Raw genomic sequence first — 19,646 nt, 5'->3', positions numbered from 1 at the left:
ATCCGGACTCTATTTCCCAGAAGGCCTCGTTCCTTGAGGCGACTTATCCGTGTCTCCCTGTCCTGGCGGCAGTTGTATGTGTCGCTGAGCGTAGGCGGTTTCGTTTTTTTTTCTGAGTCTCCACTGGATCTCTTTTCATTGGCCAACCTCATCCCGACGCTTATCCCAACGGACAGGGGCGCCAGCCCAGAGGCTGCCTCGGATTTGGTGTCCCTGGAAGTCAGCACGCCCTATCTTGTCTCCCCGCGGCTCAGCAAGGGCCCAGTCCCCAGAGCCGTCGCTTCGTCGCCATGGCGCCCACCATCCAGACCCAGGCCCAGCGGGAAGATGGCCACAGGTAGATGCTTCACCGCTTGGATATATAGTCCATCTAGGTTTCAGGGAGGCTGGGGGGGGGGGGGGGGAGGGGGAGGGGGAGGGGGACGGGCTCGCGTGTCTGAACGTCACTATCCCCGCCCCTCAGGTTTGCCCGTGACATCACGGAGCGCTCACCTTTGACGAATACTGGGGTTTCTTCAGCGATGGGATGTTACCCCTTTTCCCTGCTATGGAGTTCGGGAGTTAACCTCTAGGAGACTTTATTAAGAAGGGATTGAACTCTTATTCCTAAGGTCAAGCGTCTGGAGATCTTTTTTTCCAAAAACAGTTCAGTGCGTGGTTCTTTTTATTACACGCTTGAAGACACTCCTGTGAAAAGGGACAGCACTGGGCTTCATCCATTTAAGTATTTAGGAACACTTTCTCTAAAAGGAATTGAATACTTGGTTCCCTCCATGAAAGCACTTGGAGCAACCATACAAAAAGGATTAGTGTTTATTATCCCCTCCTTACCTCTTTTAAAAACATGGAGAAGCCCCCTTCACTATCCTGCCAATCTCTTCCTTTTTTTTTTTGGTGACAGAGGTAGAGAGGGACAGACAGGAAGTGAGAGAGATGAAAGCATCAGTTCTTCGTTGTGGCACCTTAGTTGTTCATTGATTGCTTTCTCATATGTGCCTTGACCTGGGTTGGGGGGGTTTAGGGAGGTGGGGCTCCAGCAGACCAAGTGACCCCTTGCTCAAGCCAGCAACCTTGGGTTCAAGCTGGTGAGCTGTGCTCATACCAGATGAGCCTGGCTCAAGCCCGGGACCTCGAGGTTTGGAACGTGAGTCTTCCACGTTACAGTCCTACCCTCTACCCACTGTGCCAACCCCTGGTCAGGCAATCATGTCCTGTCTTTATACCAATGTCTCTCTCTCTCTCTCTTACCCACCAGGCCCAATTCCCACCGGACTCTGCCTGAGAGGTGAGCCCCATTATGTCTTCCTAAGAGGGTGGGCCAATGGAGGCTAGAGGCAGATGTGGGTAGCAGGGGTTGGTCCCCACCCTCGATATATCAGCAATTTTAATTTATTTTTCTATTCCCAAACCTCCACTCTTCCCTTTGGCAACCATTAGCTTGTTCTCTGTATCTGTGGGTCTGTTTCTATTTTGTTTTGTTTTTTTAGATTACATATATATATATATATAAGTGGAATCATGCAGTATTTGTTTCTCTGTCTGACGTATTTTATTTAGAACAATTCCCTCTAGATCCACCCCATGTTGTCCCAAATGGCAAAATTTTATTTAAAAAAAAATTATTTTTATTTATTTATTCATTTTAGAGAAGAGAGACAGGGAGCAGGAAGCATCAACTACCATATGTGCCTTGACCGGGCAAGCCCAGGGTTTTGAACTGCCAACCTAAGTGTTCCAGGTTGACGTTGATCCACTGTGCCACCACAGGTCAAGCCAAAATTTCATTTATTTTTTTTTGGATATTTTTCTGAAGCTGGAAATGGGGAGAGACAGACAGACTCCCGCATGCGCCCAACCAGGATCCACCCGGCACGCCCACCAGGGGCGACGCTCTGCCGCGACCAGAGCCACTCTAGCACCTGGGGCAGAGGCCAAGGAGCCATCCCCAGTGCCCGGGCCATCTTTGCTCCAATGGAGCCTTGGCTGCGGGAGGGGAAGAGAGAGACAGAGAGGAAGGAGGGGGTGGGGGTGGAGAAGCAAATGGGCGCTTCTCCTATGTGCCCTGGCCGGGAATCGAACCCGGGTCCCCCGCATGCCAGGCTGATGCTCTACCGCTGAGCCAACTGGCCAGGGCCCAAAATTTCATTTTTTATAGTGCTGAATAATATTCCATATATGTACTATTTTCTTTTTCTTTTTTTCTTTCCTGCCTTTCTGCCCTCCCTACCTCCCTCTCTCCATTCCTTCCTTCCTTCTCTCTTTCTCCCTTCCTTCCTTCCTTGAGAGAAAGAGAGAAGGAGGGACAGACAGGAAGGGAAAGAGATGAGAAGCATCAAATTATAGTTGCGGAGCTTTAGTTGTTCATTGAGTGCTTTCTCATACGTGCCTTGAGTGGGAGGGGGACCCTCAGCTAAGCCAGTGACCCCTTGCTCAAGACAGCGACCATGGGGTCATGTCTATGATCCCACGTTCAAGCTGGCAACCTTGGGCTCAAGCAGTGATCTCAGGGTTTTTTGCTTTTTTAAAAAATTTTATTTATTTATTTTTTACAGGGACAGAGAGAAAGTCAGAGAGAGGGACAGACAGGAACAGAGAGAGAGATGAGAAACATCAATCATCAGTTTTTTCGTTTTGGGACTTTAGTTGTTCATTGATTGCTTTTTTTGTTTGTTTGTTTTGTTTGTATTTTCTGAAGTTGGAAACCGGGAGGCAGTCAGACTCCCACATGCGCCCGACCAGGATCCACCCGGCATGCCCACCAGGGGGCGATGCTCCACCCATCTAGGGCATCGCTCTGTTGCAATCAGAGCCATTTTTGTGCCTGAGGGAGAGGCCATAGAGCCATTCTCAGCACCCGGGCCAACTTTGCTCCAATGGAGCCTTGGCTGCGGGAGGGAGAGAGAGACAGAGAGGAAGGAGAGGGGAAGGGGTGGAGAAGCAGATGGTCGCTTCTCCTATGTGCCCTGGCTGGGAATCGAACCCGGGACTCGTGCATGCCAGGTTGATGCTCTACCACTGAGCCAACCGGCCAGGGCCTGATTGCTTACTCATATGTACCTTGACTGCAGAACTTCAGCAGATCGAGTAACCCCTTGCTTGAGCCAGCAACCTTGGGTCCAAGCTGGTGAGCTTTTTGCTCAAGCTGGTGACCTTGGGGTTTCGAACCTGGGTCTTCCGCATCCCAGTCCGACGCTCTATCCACTGTGCCACCGCCTAGTTAGGCCAATCTCAGGGTTTTATTTATTTATTTATTTTTACAGAGACAGAGAGTCAGAGAGAGGGATAGAGAGGGACAGACAGACAGGAACGGAGAGAGATGAGAAGCATCAATCATCAGTTTTTCTTTTCTTTTTTTTTTAAAGTTTTTTTATTTATTCATTTTTAGAGAGGAGAGAGAGACAGAGAGGGAAAGAGAGGAGAGAGAGACAGAGAGAAGGGGGGAGGAGCTGGAAGCATCAACTCCCATATGTGCCTTGACCAGGCAAGCCCAGGGTTTCGAACCGGCGACCTCAGCATTTCCAGGTTGACGCTTTATCCACTGCGCCACCACAGGTTAGGCCAATTATCAGTTTTTTGTTGTGACACCTTAGTTATTCATTGATTGCTTTCTCATATGTGCCTTGACCATGGGGCTACAGCAGACCGAGTGACCCCTTGCATGAGCCAGCGACCTTGGGTCCAAGCTGGTGAGATTTGCTGAAACCAGATGAGCCCACGCTCAAGCTGGCGACCTCGGGGTCTCGAACCTGGGTCCTCCGCATCCCAGTCCAATGCTCTATCCATTGCGCCACTGCCTGGTCCGGCCAATCTCAGGGTTTTAAACCTGCGACCTTAGCATCCCAGGTGGATGCTCTATCCACTGTGCCACCACAGGTCAGTCTAGGCCCTTCCCTCATTGTGGTTTCAATTTGCATTTCCCTAATGCTGTTGAGTCTTTGTTTTTTTTAAGATTGTATTTATTGCCTGACCTGTGGTGGCGCAGTGGATAAAGCGTCGACCTGGAAATGCTGAGGTCGCCGGTTCGAAACCCTGGGCTTGCCTGATCAAGGCACATATGGGAGTTGATGCTTCCAGCTCCTCCCCCTCCTCTCTCTCTGTCTCTCCTCTTTCTCTCTCTGCCTTTCCCTCTCCTCTCTAAAAAAAGGAATAAATAAAAAAAAAAATTAAAAAAAAAAAAAAAAAGATTGTATTTATTGATTTATTAGAGAGAGGAAAGAGGGAGGGGCCAGGAGGAGTGAGAAGCATCAAGTCCTAGTAGTACCTACCATACTTCCCCATGTCTAAGATACTCCCATGTATAAGATGCACCTTAATTTGGGGGCCCAAAATTTGAAAACAAAAAGTATTACATAAAGTTATTGAACCCGTTTTTTTTTTTTTTTCTTAATTTTATTTTTATTAATTTTTAGAGAGGAGAGAGAGAGAGAGAAAGAGAAAGGGGAGGGAAGAGCAGGAAGCATCAACTCCCATATGTATCTTGACCAGGCAAGCCCAGGGTATTGAACTAGCGACCTCAGCATTCCAGGTCGATGCTTTATCCACTGCGCCACCACAGGTCAGGCTGAACTCAAGTTTTATTCATCATAAAATTCATACAACTCATCACTGTCAAAACTCATTAGCTTGTGCTCTTCTGTGATGACGAATCACTGTCTTCAACAATGAGCGCAAAAACAAGCTCGAAAAAGCAGGAAATGCAAGTAAAAAAAATCTACAACCACTGTATTAGACACCCAGTTTTTATTTTTTTAATTTTATTTATTTATTTATTTATTTATTTATTTAGTATTTTTCTGAAGCTGGAAACGGGGAGAGACAGTCAGACTCCCGCATGCGCCCAACCGGGATCCACCCGGCACGCCCACCAGGGGCGATGCTCTGCCCACCAGGGGGCGATGCTCTGCCCCCTCCGGGGGGTGGGGGCGGGGAGGTCTCTCTGCCAGGACCAGAGCCATTCTAGAGCCTGGAGCAGAGGCCAAGGAGCCATCCCCAGCGCCCGGGCCATCTTTGCTCCAATGGAGCCTTGGCTGCAGGAGGGGAAGAGAGAGACAGAGAGGAAGGAGGGGGTGGGGGTGGAGAAGCAAATGGGCGCTTCTCCTGTGTGCCCTGGCCAGGAATCGAACCCGGGTCCCCCACACGCCAGGCTGACGCTCTACCGCTGAGCCAACCGGCCAGGTTCGACACACCCAGTTTTTAAAACTTAAATTTTTTGGAAAAGGGTGCGTCTTATACATGGGGAAATATAGTAGTTGCATCTCATCTGTGCTTTGACTGGGCAAGCTTGGGATTTCAAACCACAATCTTAGCATTTCCAAGTCTCCAGGCTGACGCTTTATCTGCTGTGCCACCACAGGTCAGGCATTGAGTGTCTTTTTATATGTCTGTTGGCCATCGGTTTGTCCTCTTTGGAGAAATGTCTATTCAAGTCCTCTGCCTATTTTTTTATTGTATTTTTTGTTGGTGTTAAGTTGTATGAGTTCTTGATATACTTTGGATATTAACCTCTTATTGGATATATCACTTGTGAATACCTTCTCCCACTCAGTAGTTTGTCTTTTTGTTTTCTTGATGGTTTCCTTGACTGTACAAAAACATTTTAATTTGATGTAATCACATTTTTTTTCTTTTGTTGCCATTGCCTGAGGAGACATATCCAGAAAGATATTGCTAAGAACGATGTCGAAGATGTTACTGTTTTTTTTTTCTAGGAATTTTATGGCTTCAGGATTAATTTTTTTAATCCATATTGAGTTAATGTTTGTATTTGGTGTAAGAAAGTGGTCCATTTGAATTTTTTTTGCATTTATCTGTGCAGTTTTCCCAACACAACTATTGAAGATACAGTACTGCCTTTACCTTATTGTATATCATTTCCTCCTTTGTCCTAGATTAATTGACCATATAGGTAAGGATTTATTTCTGGGCTCTTTATTTTGTACCAATTATCTTTTTTTTTTCTTTTAATTTTAAACCAGTGTTAAGAGCCAATAGTAGGTGGAGAATGGCCTGACGGAGGAGGGGTTTAAGAACACAGTGGAGAAGGGAAGGGCCCCTGGCCAGCAGGGGAGGAGAAAGAGATGGTAGTGGTGAATAAGAAACAGGATTTTGCAAAGGGAGGGGAGGGGGCTCTCAGAGGGAAGAGACCCAAGCACAAAAGAGGTCCACAGAGGGACCAGAGAAGTCCCAAGAGAGGGGTGCCCCCAGGGGTCAGACAGGAGGGAGAGAGAGTTGGGAGTCCACGGAGAAGGAAAGATTAGGAGTGGAGGTTTTAGGTGAGGTTTCTCTGGCCAGAAAAAGGCCTGCGCTGTGAAACAGGCGGCACAGAGATTAAGGACGGGTGCACGAATAATTAGAAGCCATGTACATAAAAGATCTCCAATCAATTCCCAGCTTCTAATTAGAGGCCATGTACATAAGAGATCTCCAATCAGTTCCCAGCTTTTTTGACAATAGTTAAATTGGTGAGGGTGTTAACACCGAAAGTCCCTTCAGGAGGCTAATTCAGTGGGTTCTGTGGCCTAGCCACAGTGGAGAAGAACAGTTTCTTCTTCTTTAGAGAGGGAGATTCCTGTGCCCTCACGGCACGGCCGCCCTCAGTCCTCATAGTGGTCAGATTTGAGTATTAGCGTCCTAAAACTCATGGTCTGGCCACGGACAGAAAAGGTAAAGTGGATGTGCTCCGGACGTCTCCGCAAGCACACACACTTGGAACAGAAAGACTTCCCTGACGTAGCTACAGTTTTGGTCAGGGAGTCTCGGCGGAAAGAACTAAGGGGAAGGCTGGAGGCAGGGGACTTACCGCACCGTGCGCCGAAGTGGGTAGAAGGTTGGAGATCCTGGTTCTTTCTCGGAGGGGACAGGGAGAGGAGCAGTCCTTGCGGACTTCAAACTCCTCCCGGATTTTCTGCACCAAAATGTAAGGTATTTTTCCCACCGAGAAGGAAGGAAAGGGGGCCCTGGCCAGTTGGCTCAGTGGTAGAGCGCCAGCCTGGCATGCAGAAGTCCCAGGTTCGATTCCTGGCCAGGGCACACAGGAGAGGCGCCCATCTGCTTCTCCACCCCTCCCCCTCTCCTTCCTCTTTGTCTCTCTCTTCCCCTCCTGCAGCTGAGGCTCCAATGGAGCAAAAGATGGCCCAGGCGCTGGGGATGGCTCCTTGGCCTCTGCCCCAGGCGCTAGAGTGGCTCTGGTCGCGACAGAGCAACGCCCCGGAGGGACAGAGCATTGCCTCCTGGTGGGCAGAGCGTCGCCCCCTGGTGGGTGTGCCGGGTGGATCCTGGTCGGGCGCATGCGGGAGTCTGTCTGATTGTCTCTCCCCCTTTCCAGCTTCAGAGAAATACAAAAAAAAAAAAAAAAAAAAAGAGCCTGAACTGTGGTGGCGCAAAGGATAAAGTGTCAACCTGGAAACACTAAGGTCGCCAGTTCAAAAAACCCTGGCTTGCCTGGTCAAGGCACATATGGAAGTTGATGCTTCCTGCTCCTTCCCCCCCCTAAAATGAATAAATAAATAAAATATTAAAAAAAAAGAAAAAAAATTAAATAAAAAAAAAGAAGGAAGGAAGGGGGTCAGAGCCACAAAGTGTGGAATAAGAAAAGGCTTTATTGAGTACAGGGCGCGCATCCCGCCCGGTGAGGTTCCCTGGCCCCGAGGAAAGATGGGAGGCCAGGGAAGCCGTCTTGTACCAATTATCTATATGTGTTTTTATGCCAGTAACATATTGGTTTCTTTCATGTTTTTTTTTTTTGCTTGGATAGTCTAAGTTTTTTTTTTTCTTTTTACTGAATTTACTAACTGGGGTGACATTAGTTAATAAAATTACACAGGGCCCTGGCTGGTTGGCTCAATGGTAGAGCGTCGGCCTAGTGTGCGGAGGAGCCGGGTTCGATTCCCAGCCAGAGCACACAGGAGAAGCGCCCATTTGCTTCTCTACCCCTCCGCCGCGCCTTCCTCTCTGTCTCTCTCTTCCCCTCCCGCAGCCAAGGCTCCATTGGAACAAAGATGGCCTGGGCGCTGGGGATGGCTCCTTGGCCTCTGCCCCAGGGGCTAGAGTGGCTCTGGTCTCGGAAGAGTGACCCCCCCCCCCTCCGGAGGGGCAAAGCATCGCCCCCTGGTGGGCAGAGCATGGCCCCATGGTGGGCATGCCGGGTGGATCTCGGTCGGGCGCATGTGGGAGTCTGTCTGACTGTCTCTCCCTGTTTCCAGCTTCAGAAAAATGCAAAAAAAAAAAAAATTACACAGGCTTCAGGTGTACCATTCCATAATACATCATCTATAACCATATTTTATTTTTTTTTAAATTTTTTATTTATTCTTTTTTTTTTTTTCATTTTTCCGAAGCTGGAAACAGGGAGGCAGTCAGACAGACTCCCACATGCGCCCGACTGGGATCCACCTGGCACGCCCACCAGGGGGCGATGCTCTGCCCATCAAGGGTGTCGCTCTGTTGCGACCAGAGCCACTCTAGCGCCTGGGGCAGAGGCCAAGGAGCCATCCCCAGCGCCCAGGCCATCTTTTGCTCCAATGGAGCCTCGGCTGCGGGATGGTAAGTGAGAGACAGAGAGGAAGGAGAGGGGGAGGGGTGGAGAAGCAGATGGGCGCCTCTCCTGTGTGCCCTGGCCGGGAACCGAACCCGGGACTTACGCACGCCAGGCCGATGCTCTACTACTGAGCCAACTGGCCATGGCCTTGCTTTTTAAATTATTGATTTTAGAGATAGCGAGTGAGAGAGGAAGAAACAAGAACATCAATCTGTTTCTATGTGTGCCTGACCAGGGATCAAACTAGCAACCTTTGCATATTGTGATGATGCTCTAACCAACTGAGCTATCTGACCAGGGTACCATTGGTGTTTTTTTTTTGTTTTGTTTTTTGTATTTTTCCGAAGTTGGAAACGGGGAGGCAGTCAGACAGACTCCCGCTCTCGCGCCCGACCAGGATCCACCCGGCATGCCCACCAGGGGGTGATGCTCCGCCCATCTTGGGGCGTCGCTCTGCCTCAACCAGAGCCATTCCAGCGCCTGAGGCAGAGGCCACAGAGCCATCCCCAGCGCCCCGGGCAAACCCTGCTCCAGTGGAGCCTTGGCTGCAGAAGGGGAAGAGAGAGACAGAGAGGAAGGAGAGGGGGAGGGGCAGAGAAGCTGATGGCACTTCTCCTGTGTGCCCTGGCCAGGAATCGAACCCAGGACTCCTGCATGCCAGGCTGATGCTGTACCACTGAGCCAACCGGCCAGGGCCCCATTGGTGGTTTAAGAGGGATTGCAGCCTGACCAGGTGGTGGCACAGTGGATAGAGCGTCGGACTGGGATGCAGAAGACTGATGTTCGAGACCCTGAGGTCACCAGCTTGAGCACGAGCTCATCTGGGTTGAGCCAAAAAAGCTCACCAGCTTGGACCTAAGGTCGCTGAGCAAGGGGTCACTCGGTCTGCTGAAGGCCCACGGTCAAGGTACATATGAGAAAGCAATCAATGAACAACTAAGGTGTCGTAACGAGAAACTGATGATTGATGCTTCTCATCCCTTTCCATTCCTGACTGTCTGTCCCTATCTATCCCTCTCTCTCTGTCCCTGTAAAAAATAATATTTTTTAAAAAAGAGGATTGGGCCCTGGCCGGTTGGCTCGGTGGTAGAGCATTGGCCTGGCGTGCAGAAGTCCCGGGTTCAATTCCCGGCCAGGGCACACAGGAGAGGCGCCTATCTGCTTCTCCACCCTCCTCCTCTCCTTCCTCTCTGTCTCTCTTCCCCTCTCGCAGCCGAGGCTCCATTGGAGCAAAAGATGGCCTGGGCGCTGGGGATGGCTCCTTGGCCTCTGCCCCAGGCGCTAGAGTTGCTCTGGTCGCGACGCCCCGATGGACAGAGCTTCGCCCCCTGGCGGGCGTGCCGGGTGGATCCCGGTTGGGTGCATGCGGGAGTCTGTCTGCCTCCTCGTTTCCTGAAAAAATACAAAAAAAAAGGGGGGGGATTGCATTGACTGTAAATTGCTTTAGGTAGAAAGGACATTTAACTATTTATTCTTCTAATCCATAAAAGCAAGGTATAGTGCCATTTTCCACACCCTCAGAATATTTCTTCAGGGTCTGTCTTTTTTTTTTTTTTAAGTATTTTTTTAAGTCTTTATTCATTTTTTAGAGAGGAGAGAGTGAGAGAAAGGGGGAGGAGTAGGAAACATCAACTCCCATATGTGCCTTGACCAGGCAAGCCCAGGGTTTTGAACCGAAGACCTCAGCATTTCAGGTTGACGTTTTATCCACTGCGCCACCAGAGGTCAGGCAGGGTCTGTCTTATAGTGTTCTTTCTGATTACAGATCTACAGATATTTTTGACTCTTTGGTTAGATTTATTCCTAGATATTTTATGCTTTTTGATGCAGTTGTAAATGGAATTTTCTTTTTTTTCTTTTTTTTTTTTTACAGAGACAGAGAGAGGGATAGATAGGGATAGACAGACAGGAACGGAGAGAGATGAGAAGCATCATTAGCCCTTCGTTGCGACACCTTACTTGTACATTGATTGCTTTCTCATATGCGCCTTGACTGCGGGCCTTCAGCAGACTGAGTAACCCCTTGCTCGAGCCATCGACTTTGGGTCCAAGCTGGTGAGCTTTGCTCAAACCAGATGACCCCGCGCTCAATCTGGTGACCTCAGGGTCTCGAACCTGCGTCGTCCACATCCCAGTCTGACGTTCTATCCACTGTGCCACCGCCTGGTCAGGCTGTAAATAGAATTTTCTTAATTCTTCCTCTGATGATTCATAAATCTTTTTAAATTAATTAATTAATTTATTTTTCATTTTTCTGAAGCTAGAAACAGGGAGACAGTCAGACAGACTCCCGCATGTGTCCGACCAGGATCCACCCGGCATGCCCACCATGGGGCGACGCTCTGCCCACCAGGGGGCGATGCTCTGCCCATCCTGGGCGTCGCCATGTTTCGACCAGAGCCACTCTAGCGCCTGAGGCAGAGGCCACAGAGCCATCCCCAGCGCCTGGGCCATCTTTGCTCCAATGGAGCCTTGGCTGTGGGAAGGGAAGAGAGAGACAGAGAGGAAAGCGTGGCGGAGGGGTGGAGAAGCAAATGGGCGCTTCTCCTGTGTGCCCTGGCCGGGAATCGAACCTGATGATTCATTATTGGTGTATAGAAATGCAACAGATTTCTGTATGTTGGTTCTGTATCCTGCAACTTTAGTGAATTAATTTTTTACAGGTGTCCTCAGGACAGTCTCAACATACAACATTTCGAGTTTCGTACACTTACTCCCATAAAAACAAAAAATTGAGCTGTGTTTCGGCTTAAGCCACTGGCTTCGTACTTATGGACTATGTGGGTGAACTAGATTGGTTGTGTGCGGCAGAATAATACACAGTACAGCCCTGGGCGGTTTGCTCAGTGGTAGAGCGTCGGCCTGCCGTGCATGAGTCCCAGGTTCGATTCTAGGCCAGGGTACACAGGAGAAGCGCCCATCTGCTTCTCCACCCCTCGCCCCCTCCTTCCTCTCTGTCTCTCTCTTCCCCTCCTGCAGGCAAGGCTCCACTGGAGCAAAGTTTGCCCAGGCGCTGAGGATGGCTCTGTGGCCTCTACCTCAGGCGCTAGAATGGCTCTGATTGTGGCAGAGCATCGCCCCCTGGTGGGCATGCCGGGTGGATCCCGGTCGGGCGCATGCGAGAATCTGTCTGACTGCCTCCCGGTTTCCAGCTTCAGAAAAATACAAAAACAAACAAACAAAAAACACAGTGCAGTGTACAGTACAGTATATTTATGTCTTTTTTCTGTGGCTTAGTTGTACTTTTATGTTGTAGATGATGATTTTACAGCTGTGTTAGGATAGGGAAGTGATTTAGGCTAGCTAGGGTGTTTTAACTTACATGAAAATTTGGGTTGTCATTATTGTAGGAATGGATCTGTGTCGTAACTGAAGGACCTCTTTTAGTTCTTTTTTTTTTTTTTTTTTTTTGCATTTTTTCTGAAGCTGGAAACAGGGAGGAGAGACAGTCAGACAGACTCCCGCATGCGCCCGACCGGGATTCACCCGGCACGCCCACCAGGGGCGACGCTCTGCCCACCAGGGGGCGATGCTCTGCCCATCCTGGGCGTCGCCATGTTGCGACCAGAGCCACTCTAGCGCCTGGGGCAGAGGCCACAGAGCCATCCCCAGCGCCCGGGCCATCTTTGCTCCAATGGAGCCTTGGCTGCGGGAGGGGAAGAGAGAGACAGAGAGGAAGGCGCGGCGGAGGGGTGGAGAAGCAAATGTGCGCTTCTCCTGTGTGCCCTGGCCGGGAATCGAACCCGGGTCCTCCGCACGCTAGGCCAACGCTCTACCGCTGAGCCAACCGGCCAGGGCCCTCTTTTAGTTCTGATAGGGTTTTTTTGGTTGATTCTTTAGGACTTTCTAAATATAGTATCATATCATCTGCAAGTAATGAGAGTTTTTCTTTTTCCTTTTTGATTTGGATGCCTATTCTTTTTTTTTTTTTAAGAGATGGCAAACAGGGAGAGAGATGAGAAGCATCAATTCTTCGTTGCAGCACCTTAATTGTTCATTGATTGCTTTCATTATCTTTTAAACTTTTTTAAAGATTGTTCATTTTAGAGAGAGAAGGAGGGAGGAACAGGAAGCATCAACTTTCATATGTGCCTTGACCAGGCAAGCCCAGGGTTTCAAACTGGCGACCTCAGCGTTTCCAGCTTGATGCTTTATCTGCTGCACTACCACAGGTCAGGCCCTGATTGCTTTCTCATTTGTGCCTTGACTGGGGGCTCCAGCTGAGCCAGTGACCTGTTCCTGAAGCCAGCGACCTTGGGCTCAAACTAGTGACCTTGAGCTTCAAGCCAGCAACCTTTGGGCTCAAGCCAGTGACCATGTAGTCATGTCTATGATCCCACACTCAAGCCAACAACTCTGTGCTCAAGCTGGTGAGCTTGCACTAAAGCCTGTGACCTTGGGGTTTTGAACCTGGGTTCTCTGTGTCCCAGGCTTACACTCTATCCACTGTACCACTGCCTGGTCAGGCCCTTTTCTTTTCTTGTCTGATTGCTGTGGCTAGGACTTTCAATACTATGTTGAATAGAAGTGGTGATAATGGCATCCTTGTCTTGTTCTAGATCTTAAAGTAACGTTTCAGCTTTTCATCATTGAGTATATTAACTGTGGGTGCGCCACCACAGGTCAGGCCTAAACATTAAAAAAAAAAAACTTTTAGAGGTGTGGTGGCGGAATGGATAAAGCATCAACTTGGAATGCTGAGGTCACCGGTTCAAATCCCTGGGCTTGCCCCTTTAAGGCACATACAGGAAGCAACTGAGTTGAAGCTTCCCGCTTCTTCCCCTTCTTTCTCCCTGCTCTCTAAAAATCAATAAATAAAATCTAAAATAATTTATTTTAGAGAGAGAGGAGAGAGAAACATAGATTTGTTGCTCCACTTATTTATGCATTCATTGGTTGACTTCTGTATGTGCTGTGACCAGGAATCAACCCTGCAACTTTGGTGTACTGGATGACACTGACCAACTAGGCTACTTAAACAGGGCCTCCATCCTTTCATTTTCAGTCTGTGTATGTCTTTTGATTTGAAAGGGGGCTGCACTGACTCATTAGAAATATTACGGGAAAGCCTGCCTTGTGGTGGCGCAGTGGATGGAGCATCGACCTGGAAATGCTGAGGTTGCCGGTTCGAAGCCCTGGGCTTGCCTAGTCGAGGCACATATGGGATTTGATGCTTCCAGCTCCCCCCACCCTCTTTCTCTCTCCCCTCTCTAAAATAAATAAATAAAAATTTTAATTAAAAAAAAAATTACGGGAAAGAAGTGAGCCAAGGCAGGGTTGCTGTCAGTTCACTAGTATCAGAGAAAAGGGGTATTTAGGGACAGGCTCAGGGGGTTAGCCCAGGATAAAGCTCCCCTGGTTGCAAGTCTTGTGGGGTCTCTTAATTTACAAGATACACACTTGTGGGGGAAGAAAAGGAGGAAGGGAAAGGCATGGGCATACTCCCTGCAGGGGAAGTGCACTTTGTTTTCCTTCCACTGCTGCCACCACCCTAGATGGGTCATATTTTTGTGTTTTTCCCCCTACTTTTTCCCACTGATTGGAGAAGAGAAAGTAGGGGGGGGAGGGTGAGGGGAGCAGAAACATTAACTTGCTCCATTTAGTTGTGCATTCATTGGTTGCCTCTTGTATGTGCACTGCCCAGGGATGGAGCCAGCAACCTCAGTGTGCCAGGACAATGCTCTATCCACGGGACCACCCGGCATCTTTTGTGTGTGTGTGACAGAGAGGGACATATAAGGACAGACCGGGAGAGAGATGAGAAGCATCAATTCTTCCTTGTGGCTCCTTAGTCATTCATTGATTGCCTTCTCATAAGTGCCTTGACCGGGGGGCGGGAGGCGGGGGGGCTATAGCATAGCAAGTGATCCCTTGCTTAAGCCACTGACCTTGGGCTCAAGCTGGATGAGCTGCACTCAAGATGACGACCTTAGGGTTTTGTTTTTTTTTTTAATTTTTTTTTTGTATTTTTCTGAAGTTGGAAACGGGGAGGCAGCCAGACAGACTCCCACATGCACCCGATTGGGATCCACCTGGCATGCCCATCAGGGGGCGATGCTCTGCCCATTTGGGGCGTCGCTCTGCTGTGACCAGAGCCATTCTAGCGCCTGAGGCAGAGGCCCCAAAGCCATCCTCAGCACCTGGGCCAACTTTGCTCCAATGGAGCCTTGGCTGCGGGAGGGGAAGAGACAGAGAGGAAGGAGAGGGGGAGGGGTGGAGAAGCAGATGGCGCTTCTCCTGTGTGCCCTGGCCGGGAATCAAACCCAGGACTCCTGCACATCAGGCCGATGCACTACCACTGAGCCAACTGGCCAGGGCTTGACCTTAGGGTTTTGAACATTGGTCCTCTGCTCTATCCACTGTGCCACCACCTGGTCAGGTCCTATGTCTTTATTGGAACATTTAATCCATTTACACTGAAGTTATTAGTATGTAATTATGCCATTTTGTTCATTGTTTTTTATTGCTTTTTAAAACGATATAAAAAATTGTTATAGGATTGATTTTAGAAAGAGAAGGGGGAAGGACACCAAAACATCAATCTTTCCCTGTACATGCTCTGACTGGAGATAAAACCAGCAACTTTTGCGGAGCCGGAAGACACTCTCACTAACCAGACTATCCAGCCAGGGCTGTTTTAGTTGTTTTTATAGTTCTTCTGTTTCTTTCTTCTCTTGTGGTTTGCTGGTTTTCTGTAGCATTTTTTGGGGATCCCTTTCTCTCTTTACAAAATTTTTGCCATTGATTTGAGAGAGAGAAACATCAACTCATTTTACTTAGTTGTTCCGTTTAGTTGTGTACACAGATTGCTTCCTGTATGTGCCCTGATTAGGGGCTGAATCCGTGACCTCTGGCACCCCAGGTTGACACTTGATCCACTGAATCACCTGGCCTGCGTTGCGCTTTCTTTTTATTTATATATCTTTTGTAGGTTTTTGTTTGTAATTACCATGAAGTTTATGGGTATCATTAGCTGTCTATTTTAAGCTGGTAGTCACTTTAACTCAAATACTTACAAGCACTACCATTTTACTCCCCCCTCCACATTTTAGGTTATTGATGTTGTTTTAGGACTTGCTGTGTTGTAGTTTTTAAAATGAGCCATTGTGTTCCCAGATCTGGAGTGGTCTGCCGAGTCAAGTATTGCAACAGCCTCCCTGACATCCCCTTCGACCCCAAGTTCATTACCTACCCCTTCGACCAGAACAGGTGAGACTAAGATTGGGAATGGGAAACACTCAGAGCATGAGCTCCAGAGAATAGTACCTAGCTCATTCTATAGAAGTGGGTGACTAAAATTAATAAGCAAGCTGTGTCCAGGTCTCTTCCCAGTGGAGAATGGGCCATCAGATTCCAACATGGGGGACACTCTGCTCTGAGTTCCTCCTTGGAGTTTAGCCTCTGTGAAGTGGGGAAGTGAGGGGTAAAGCTGGAATCAAGAAACCATAATGGGCATGTTTCCCTACCCAGGTTTGTCCAGTATAAGGCAACTTCCTTGGAGAAACAGCACAAACATGATCTTCTGACTGAGCCAGATCTGGGGGTCACCATCGACCTCATCAACCCTGACACCTACCGCATTGACCCCAGTGGTATGTAGGGAGGCAGAGAGGGCCTGCTTTAGGCTAGCAGAGGCCAGGCTGGGGCCTCCATCATGGTCTTCTTGCTCCTTTGCTCTCCTTTAGTACTTTTAGATCCAGCTGATGAGAAGCTTCTGGAAGAGGAGATTCAGGCCCCCACTAGCTCCAAAAGGTAAGTGTTTGCTTAGTGGGGACTAGGGACTGGCTCCAATGGAAGGATGGTGGTAGGGTCCTGAAGTGCCTGATCCTCCACTCTAGATCTCAGCAGCATGCAAAGGTAGTGCCATGGATGCGGAAGACAGAGTACATCTCCACTGAGTTCAACCGTTATGGCATCTCCAATGAGAAGCCTGAGGTCAAGTAAGTTGTGGTGGGTAGGAGTGGGAAGGTAGAAATTTTGGGTGTGTCCAGTGGTCCCTAAAGGCCTTTCTCTTCACTGGTAGGATTGGGGTTTCTGTGAAACAGCAGTTCACGGAGGAAGAAATATACAAAGACAGGGATAGCCAGATTACAGCCATTGAGAAGACTTTTGAGGATGCCCAGAAATCGGTAATTGGGGGACTGAGATAGGGAAAGGCAGAAAAAGGGGTGGCTCCAGAGCTCTTCATCCTCCTCATTTTTGTTCCTGCCAGATTTCCCAGCATTATAGCAAGCCCCGAGTGACACCAGTGGAAGTCATGCCTGTCTTCCCAGACTTTAAGGTCAGTTCTAGAACAGGAGGCAGAGGGGACTAGACTGCCATCTTTGCCATTTCACTTCTAACTCCAGTGCCCTCCACCCCCTAGATGTGGATTAATCCATGCGCTCAGGTAATCTTTGACTCAGACCCAGCCCCCAAGGACACAAGTGGCGCAGCTGCATTGGAGATGATGTCTCAGGCCATGATCAGGTAAGTGGCCCTGCTGCCAACCTTAGGCTATTTCTCATTGCCCTTTGTCCTCACTTATCACTGCTTCTCCTCCTTCCCCACCCAGGGGCATGATGGATGAGGAAGGGAATCAGTTTGTGGCCTACTTCCTGCCTGTAGAGGAGACACTGAAGAAACGAAAGCGGGATCAGGAGGAGGAGATGGATTATGCACCAGATGATGTGTGCGTGGGTTGGAGTTAGGTTTTGGGGATTGAGAAGTGTGTCTCCTATTCTCTGAGGGAAGAAATGGGGCTAACTTTGTGGCCCTCATCCTTAGGTATGACTACAAGATTGCTCGGGAATACAATTGGAACGTGAAGAACAAGGCTAGCAAAGGTTATGAGGAAAACTACTTTTTCATCTTCCGAGAGGGTGATGGAGTTTACTACAATGAGTTGGAGACCAGGTACTCAGCACACATTTCTATCTCAGATTAGCCTGGGTCTGTGCTTCAGGGTCAAGACCCTGGGATGTGCCACATTTGTACCTAAGGGTTTGTCACATGCATTTGTAAGCAAGAGCAGCAGAAACCTGCTCATGCATGTGGGATAGACTTGTTTCTAACACAAGCAGCCACAGAAAAAATCTTTATGTAATACTGGAGATATTTAGACCTTTTGAATAGTGTAGACAGCCAAGTTTCAGTTTCCCAATATTAACAGACTGCATGTGGAAGTAAACATAGCCAAAATATGGGATTATATATCAATCTGCCTTGAATTCTATTTAAAGCAGAGATTACAATTTTTTTTTTTTTTTTAGGTGAGAGGAGGGGAGATAGGCAGACTCCCACATGCGCCCTGACAGGGATCCACTTGTCAACCCCATTTAAGGCTGATGCTTGAGTACCAAGCTATTTTTAGTGCCTGAGTCTGGTGTACTCAGACCAACTGAGCTCTCCTTAGCACCTGGGGCCATTATCAAACCTATTGAGCCACTGACTGTGGGAGAAGGGGGACAGGGACGTGGGAGAGAAGCAGATGGTTGCCTCTCCTATGTGTCCTGACTGGGAAATTTTTTTTTTTCATTTTTCCCTGAGTGGGAATTGAACCTGGGATGTCTGTATGCCGGGCCAACGCTCTTATCCACTGAGCCACAGCCAGGGCCAAGATTACAAATTCTGATCCCATAAGTCAGACAGGAAATGTGAAAGAAGGTATAGTGCACTAGTAGGGTCTGGGTGACCTAGATCTCTTGGCAACTTCCAGGGGACAACATAACCCAGCCCAGCAAAGGACTCTAACCCATTGTTGATAGACTGTAGGAGGCAAAAAGGCACAATGAGGCCATTTATTCTTTTCCAAAAACCAGAAATCTAGATTCTGTGTTTGTAAGTGTTGGTAACTGATTCATATTAAAAAAACTATTATAAAGTGCAGGGCAATCAAACTGGTATCTTGGGAGCTATTATCCTTCCCCTCCCCTGCTCCAAACCAGAGTTTAGTTTCCCTTATTCAATCTGTATATATCCTGGTCTGTTCTGGGCTAACCACTGGGGGTTTTTAACTGCATCTTCCACACTCCTCCCCCCACTCGTCCTCTGCAGGGTCCGCCTGAGTAAGCGCAGGGCCAAGGCTGGGGTTCAGTCGGGTACCAATGCCCTGCTTGTGGTCAAACACCGGGACATGAATGAGAAGGAATTAGAAGCCCAGGTAACAAGCATCACTGGCTCAGGACACCCATGGGTAGTGTGGTGGGGGGTGGGGAACGAAACAGAAGCCTGACAGAATACCTTCTCTTCCCCTTAACCCTGCTGCTTCCCAGGAGGCACGGAAGGCTCAGCTGGAGAACCACGAACCCGAGGAGGAAGAAGAGGAGGAAATGGATACAGAAAAGGAAGCTGGGGGCTCAGGTAAAGCTTCATAGGCCAAACCCTGGGAGCCCTTGGGGGGGTGGGAAACTGAGTCTCACTCCTTTCTGTTTCTGTTCCCTCACAGATGAGGAGCGAGAGAAGGGCAGCAGCAGTGAGAAAGAAGGCAGTGAGGACGAGCGCTCGGGCAGTGAGAGTGAACGAGAAGAGGGTGACAGGGATGAAGCAAGTGACAAGAGTGGTAGCGGCGAGGATGAGAGCAGTGAGGACGAGGCTCGAGCTGCCCGGGACAAAGAGGAGATCTTCGGCAGTGATGCGGATTCAGAGGACGCTGACTCTGATGATGAGGACAGAGGAAGGGCCCATGGCAGTGACAATGATTCAGAGAGTGGCAGCGATGGGGGTGGGCAGCGAAGCAGCCCCAGCCCCAGCCGCAGCGCCAGTCCCTTTCCTAGTGGCAGTGAGCACTCAGCCCGGGAGGATGGCAGTGAGGCTGCAGCTTCTGATTCTAGCGAAGCTGACAGTGACAGTGACTGAGTCCTTTCAGGGCTGGCACAGACATGATTATTATGAGCAGGAAGGCACTTTTCTATGGTGTATTTGCAAACCTTTCACTTTGTTTTCCTCCCCTCCTTCCAAATCTTTACTGTTAATAAAGCCAGCTTCTCTTATTTCCCTTCTCAGGCCTTATAGTCTCATTCTGCCTATACCTACCCCCTTTCACCCCATCCTTTCCTCCCACCCTTACCCCAGGTGCTCAGTGGCTTCAGCTTCAGGCATAAAAGCAAAGGCCACAGAGTCAGGACCATTA

General features: G+C 49.0%; 1 protein-coding gene across 2 annotated transcripts; it reads left to right on the top strand.

Moving 5' to 3' along the window:
* Positions 1 to 61: 61 nt before the first annotated feature.
* PAF1 (PAF1 homolog, Paf1/RNA polymerase II complex component) lies at positions 62 to 19,514 on the top strand. Of its 2 annotated transcripts, XM_066243336.1 has the most exons (14): positions 62 to 337; positions 1,256 to 1,285; positions 15,653 to 15,745; positions 16,007 to 16,128; positions 16,222 to 16,288; positions 16,375 to 16,476; positions 16,560 to 16,665; positions 16,749 to 16,817; positions 16,902 to 17,005; positions 17,091 to 17,207; positions 17,303 to 17,431; positions 18,572 to 18,677; positions 18,790 to 18,877; positions 18,963 to 19,514. In XM_066243336.1, exons 1-14 carry the CDS (start codon positions 291 to 293, stop codon positions 19,370 to 19,372), a joined length of 1,590 nt encoding a protein of 529 aa, XP_066099433.1. In that variant the 5' UTR covers positions 62 to 290; the 3' UTR covers positions 19,373 to 19,514. The 2 variants fall into 2 exon arrangements, with proteins under 2 accessions (XP_066099433.1, XP_066099434.1); XM_066243337.1 differs by lacking the exon at positions 1,256 to 1,285.
* The last annotated feature ends 132 nt before the right edge of the window (positions 19,515 to 19,646 follow it).

The sequence above is a fragment of the Saccopteryx bilineata genome, chromosome 9 (genome assembly GCF_036850765.1).
Source record: "Saccopteryx bilineata isolate mSacBil1 chromosome 9, mSacBil1_pri_phased_curated, whole genome shotgun sequence".
Classification (NCBI taxonomy): domain Eukaryota; kingdom Metazoa; phylum Chordata; class Mammalia; order Chiroptera; family Emballonuridae; genus Saccopteryx; species Saccopteryx bilineata.
Note: the sequence above shows the minus strand (reverse complement) of the source record. Positions and strands in the feature narration are given on the sequence as shown.

Excerpts from the sequence above, each read along its gene's own strand:
- PAF1 (XM_066243336.1), top strand. The coding sequence starts at position 291 with ATGGCGCCCACCATCCAGACCCAGGCCCAGCGGGAAGATGGCCACAG. Across the intron at positions 16,129-16,221 it reads CTACCGCATTGACCCCAGTG|TACTTTTAGATCCAGCTGAT; the intron begins GTATGTAGGGAG and ends GCTCTCCTTTAG. Across the intron at positions 18,678-18,789 it reads AGAAGGAATTAGAAGCCCAG|GAGGCACGGAAGGCTCAGCT; the intron begins GTAACAAGCATC and ends GCTGCTTCCCAG.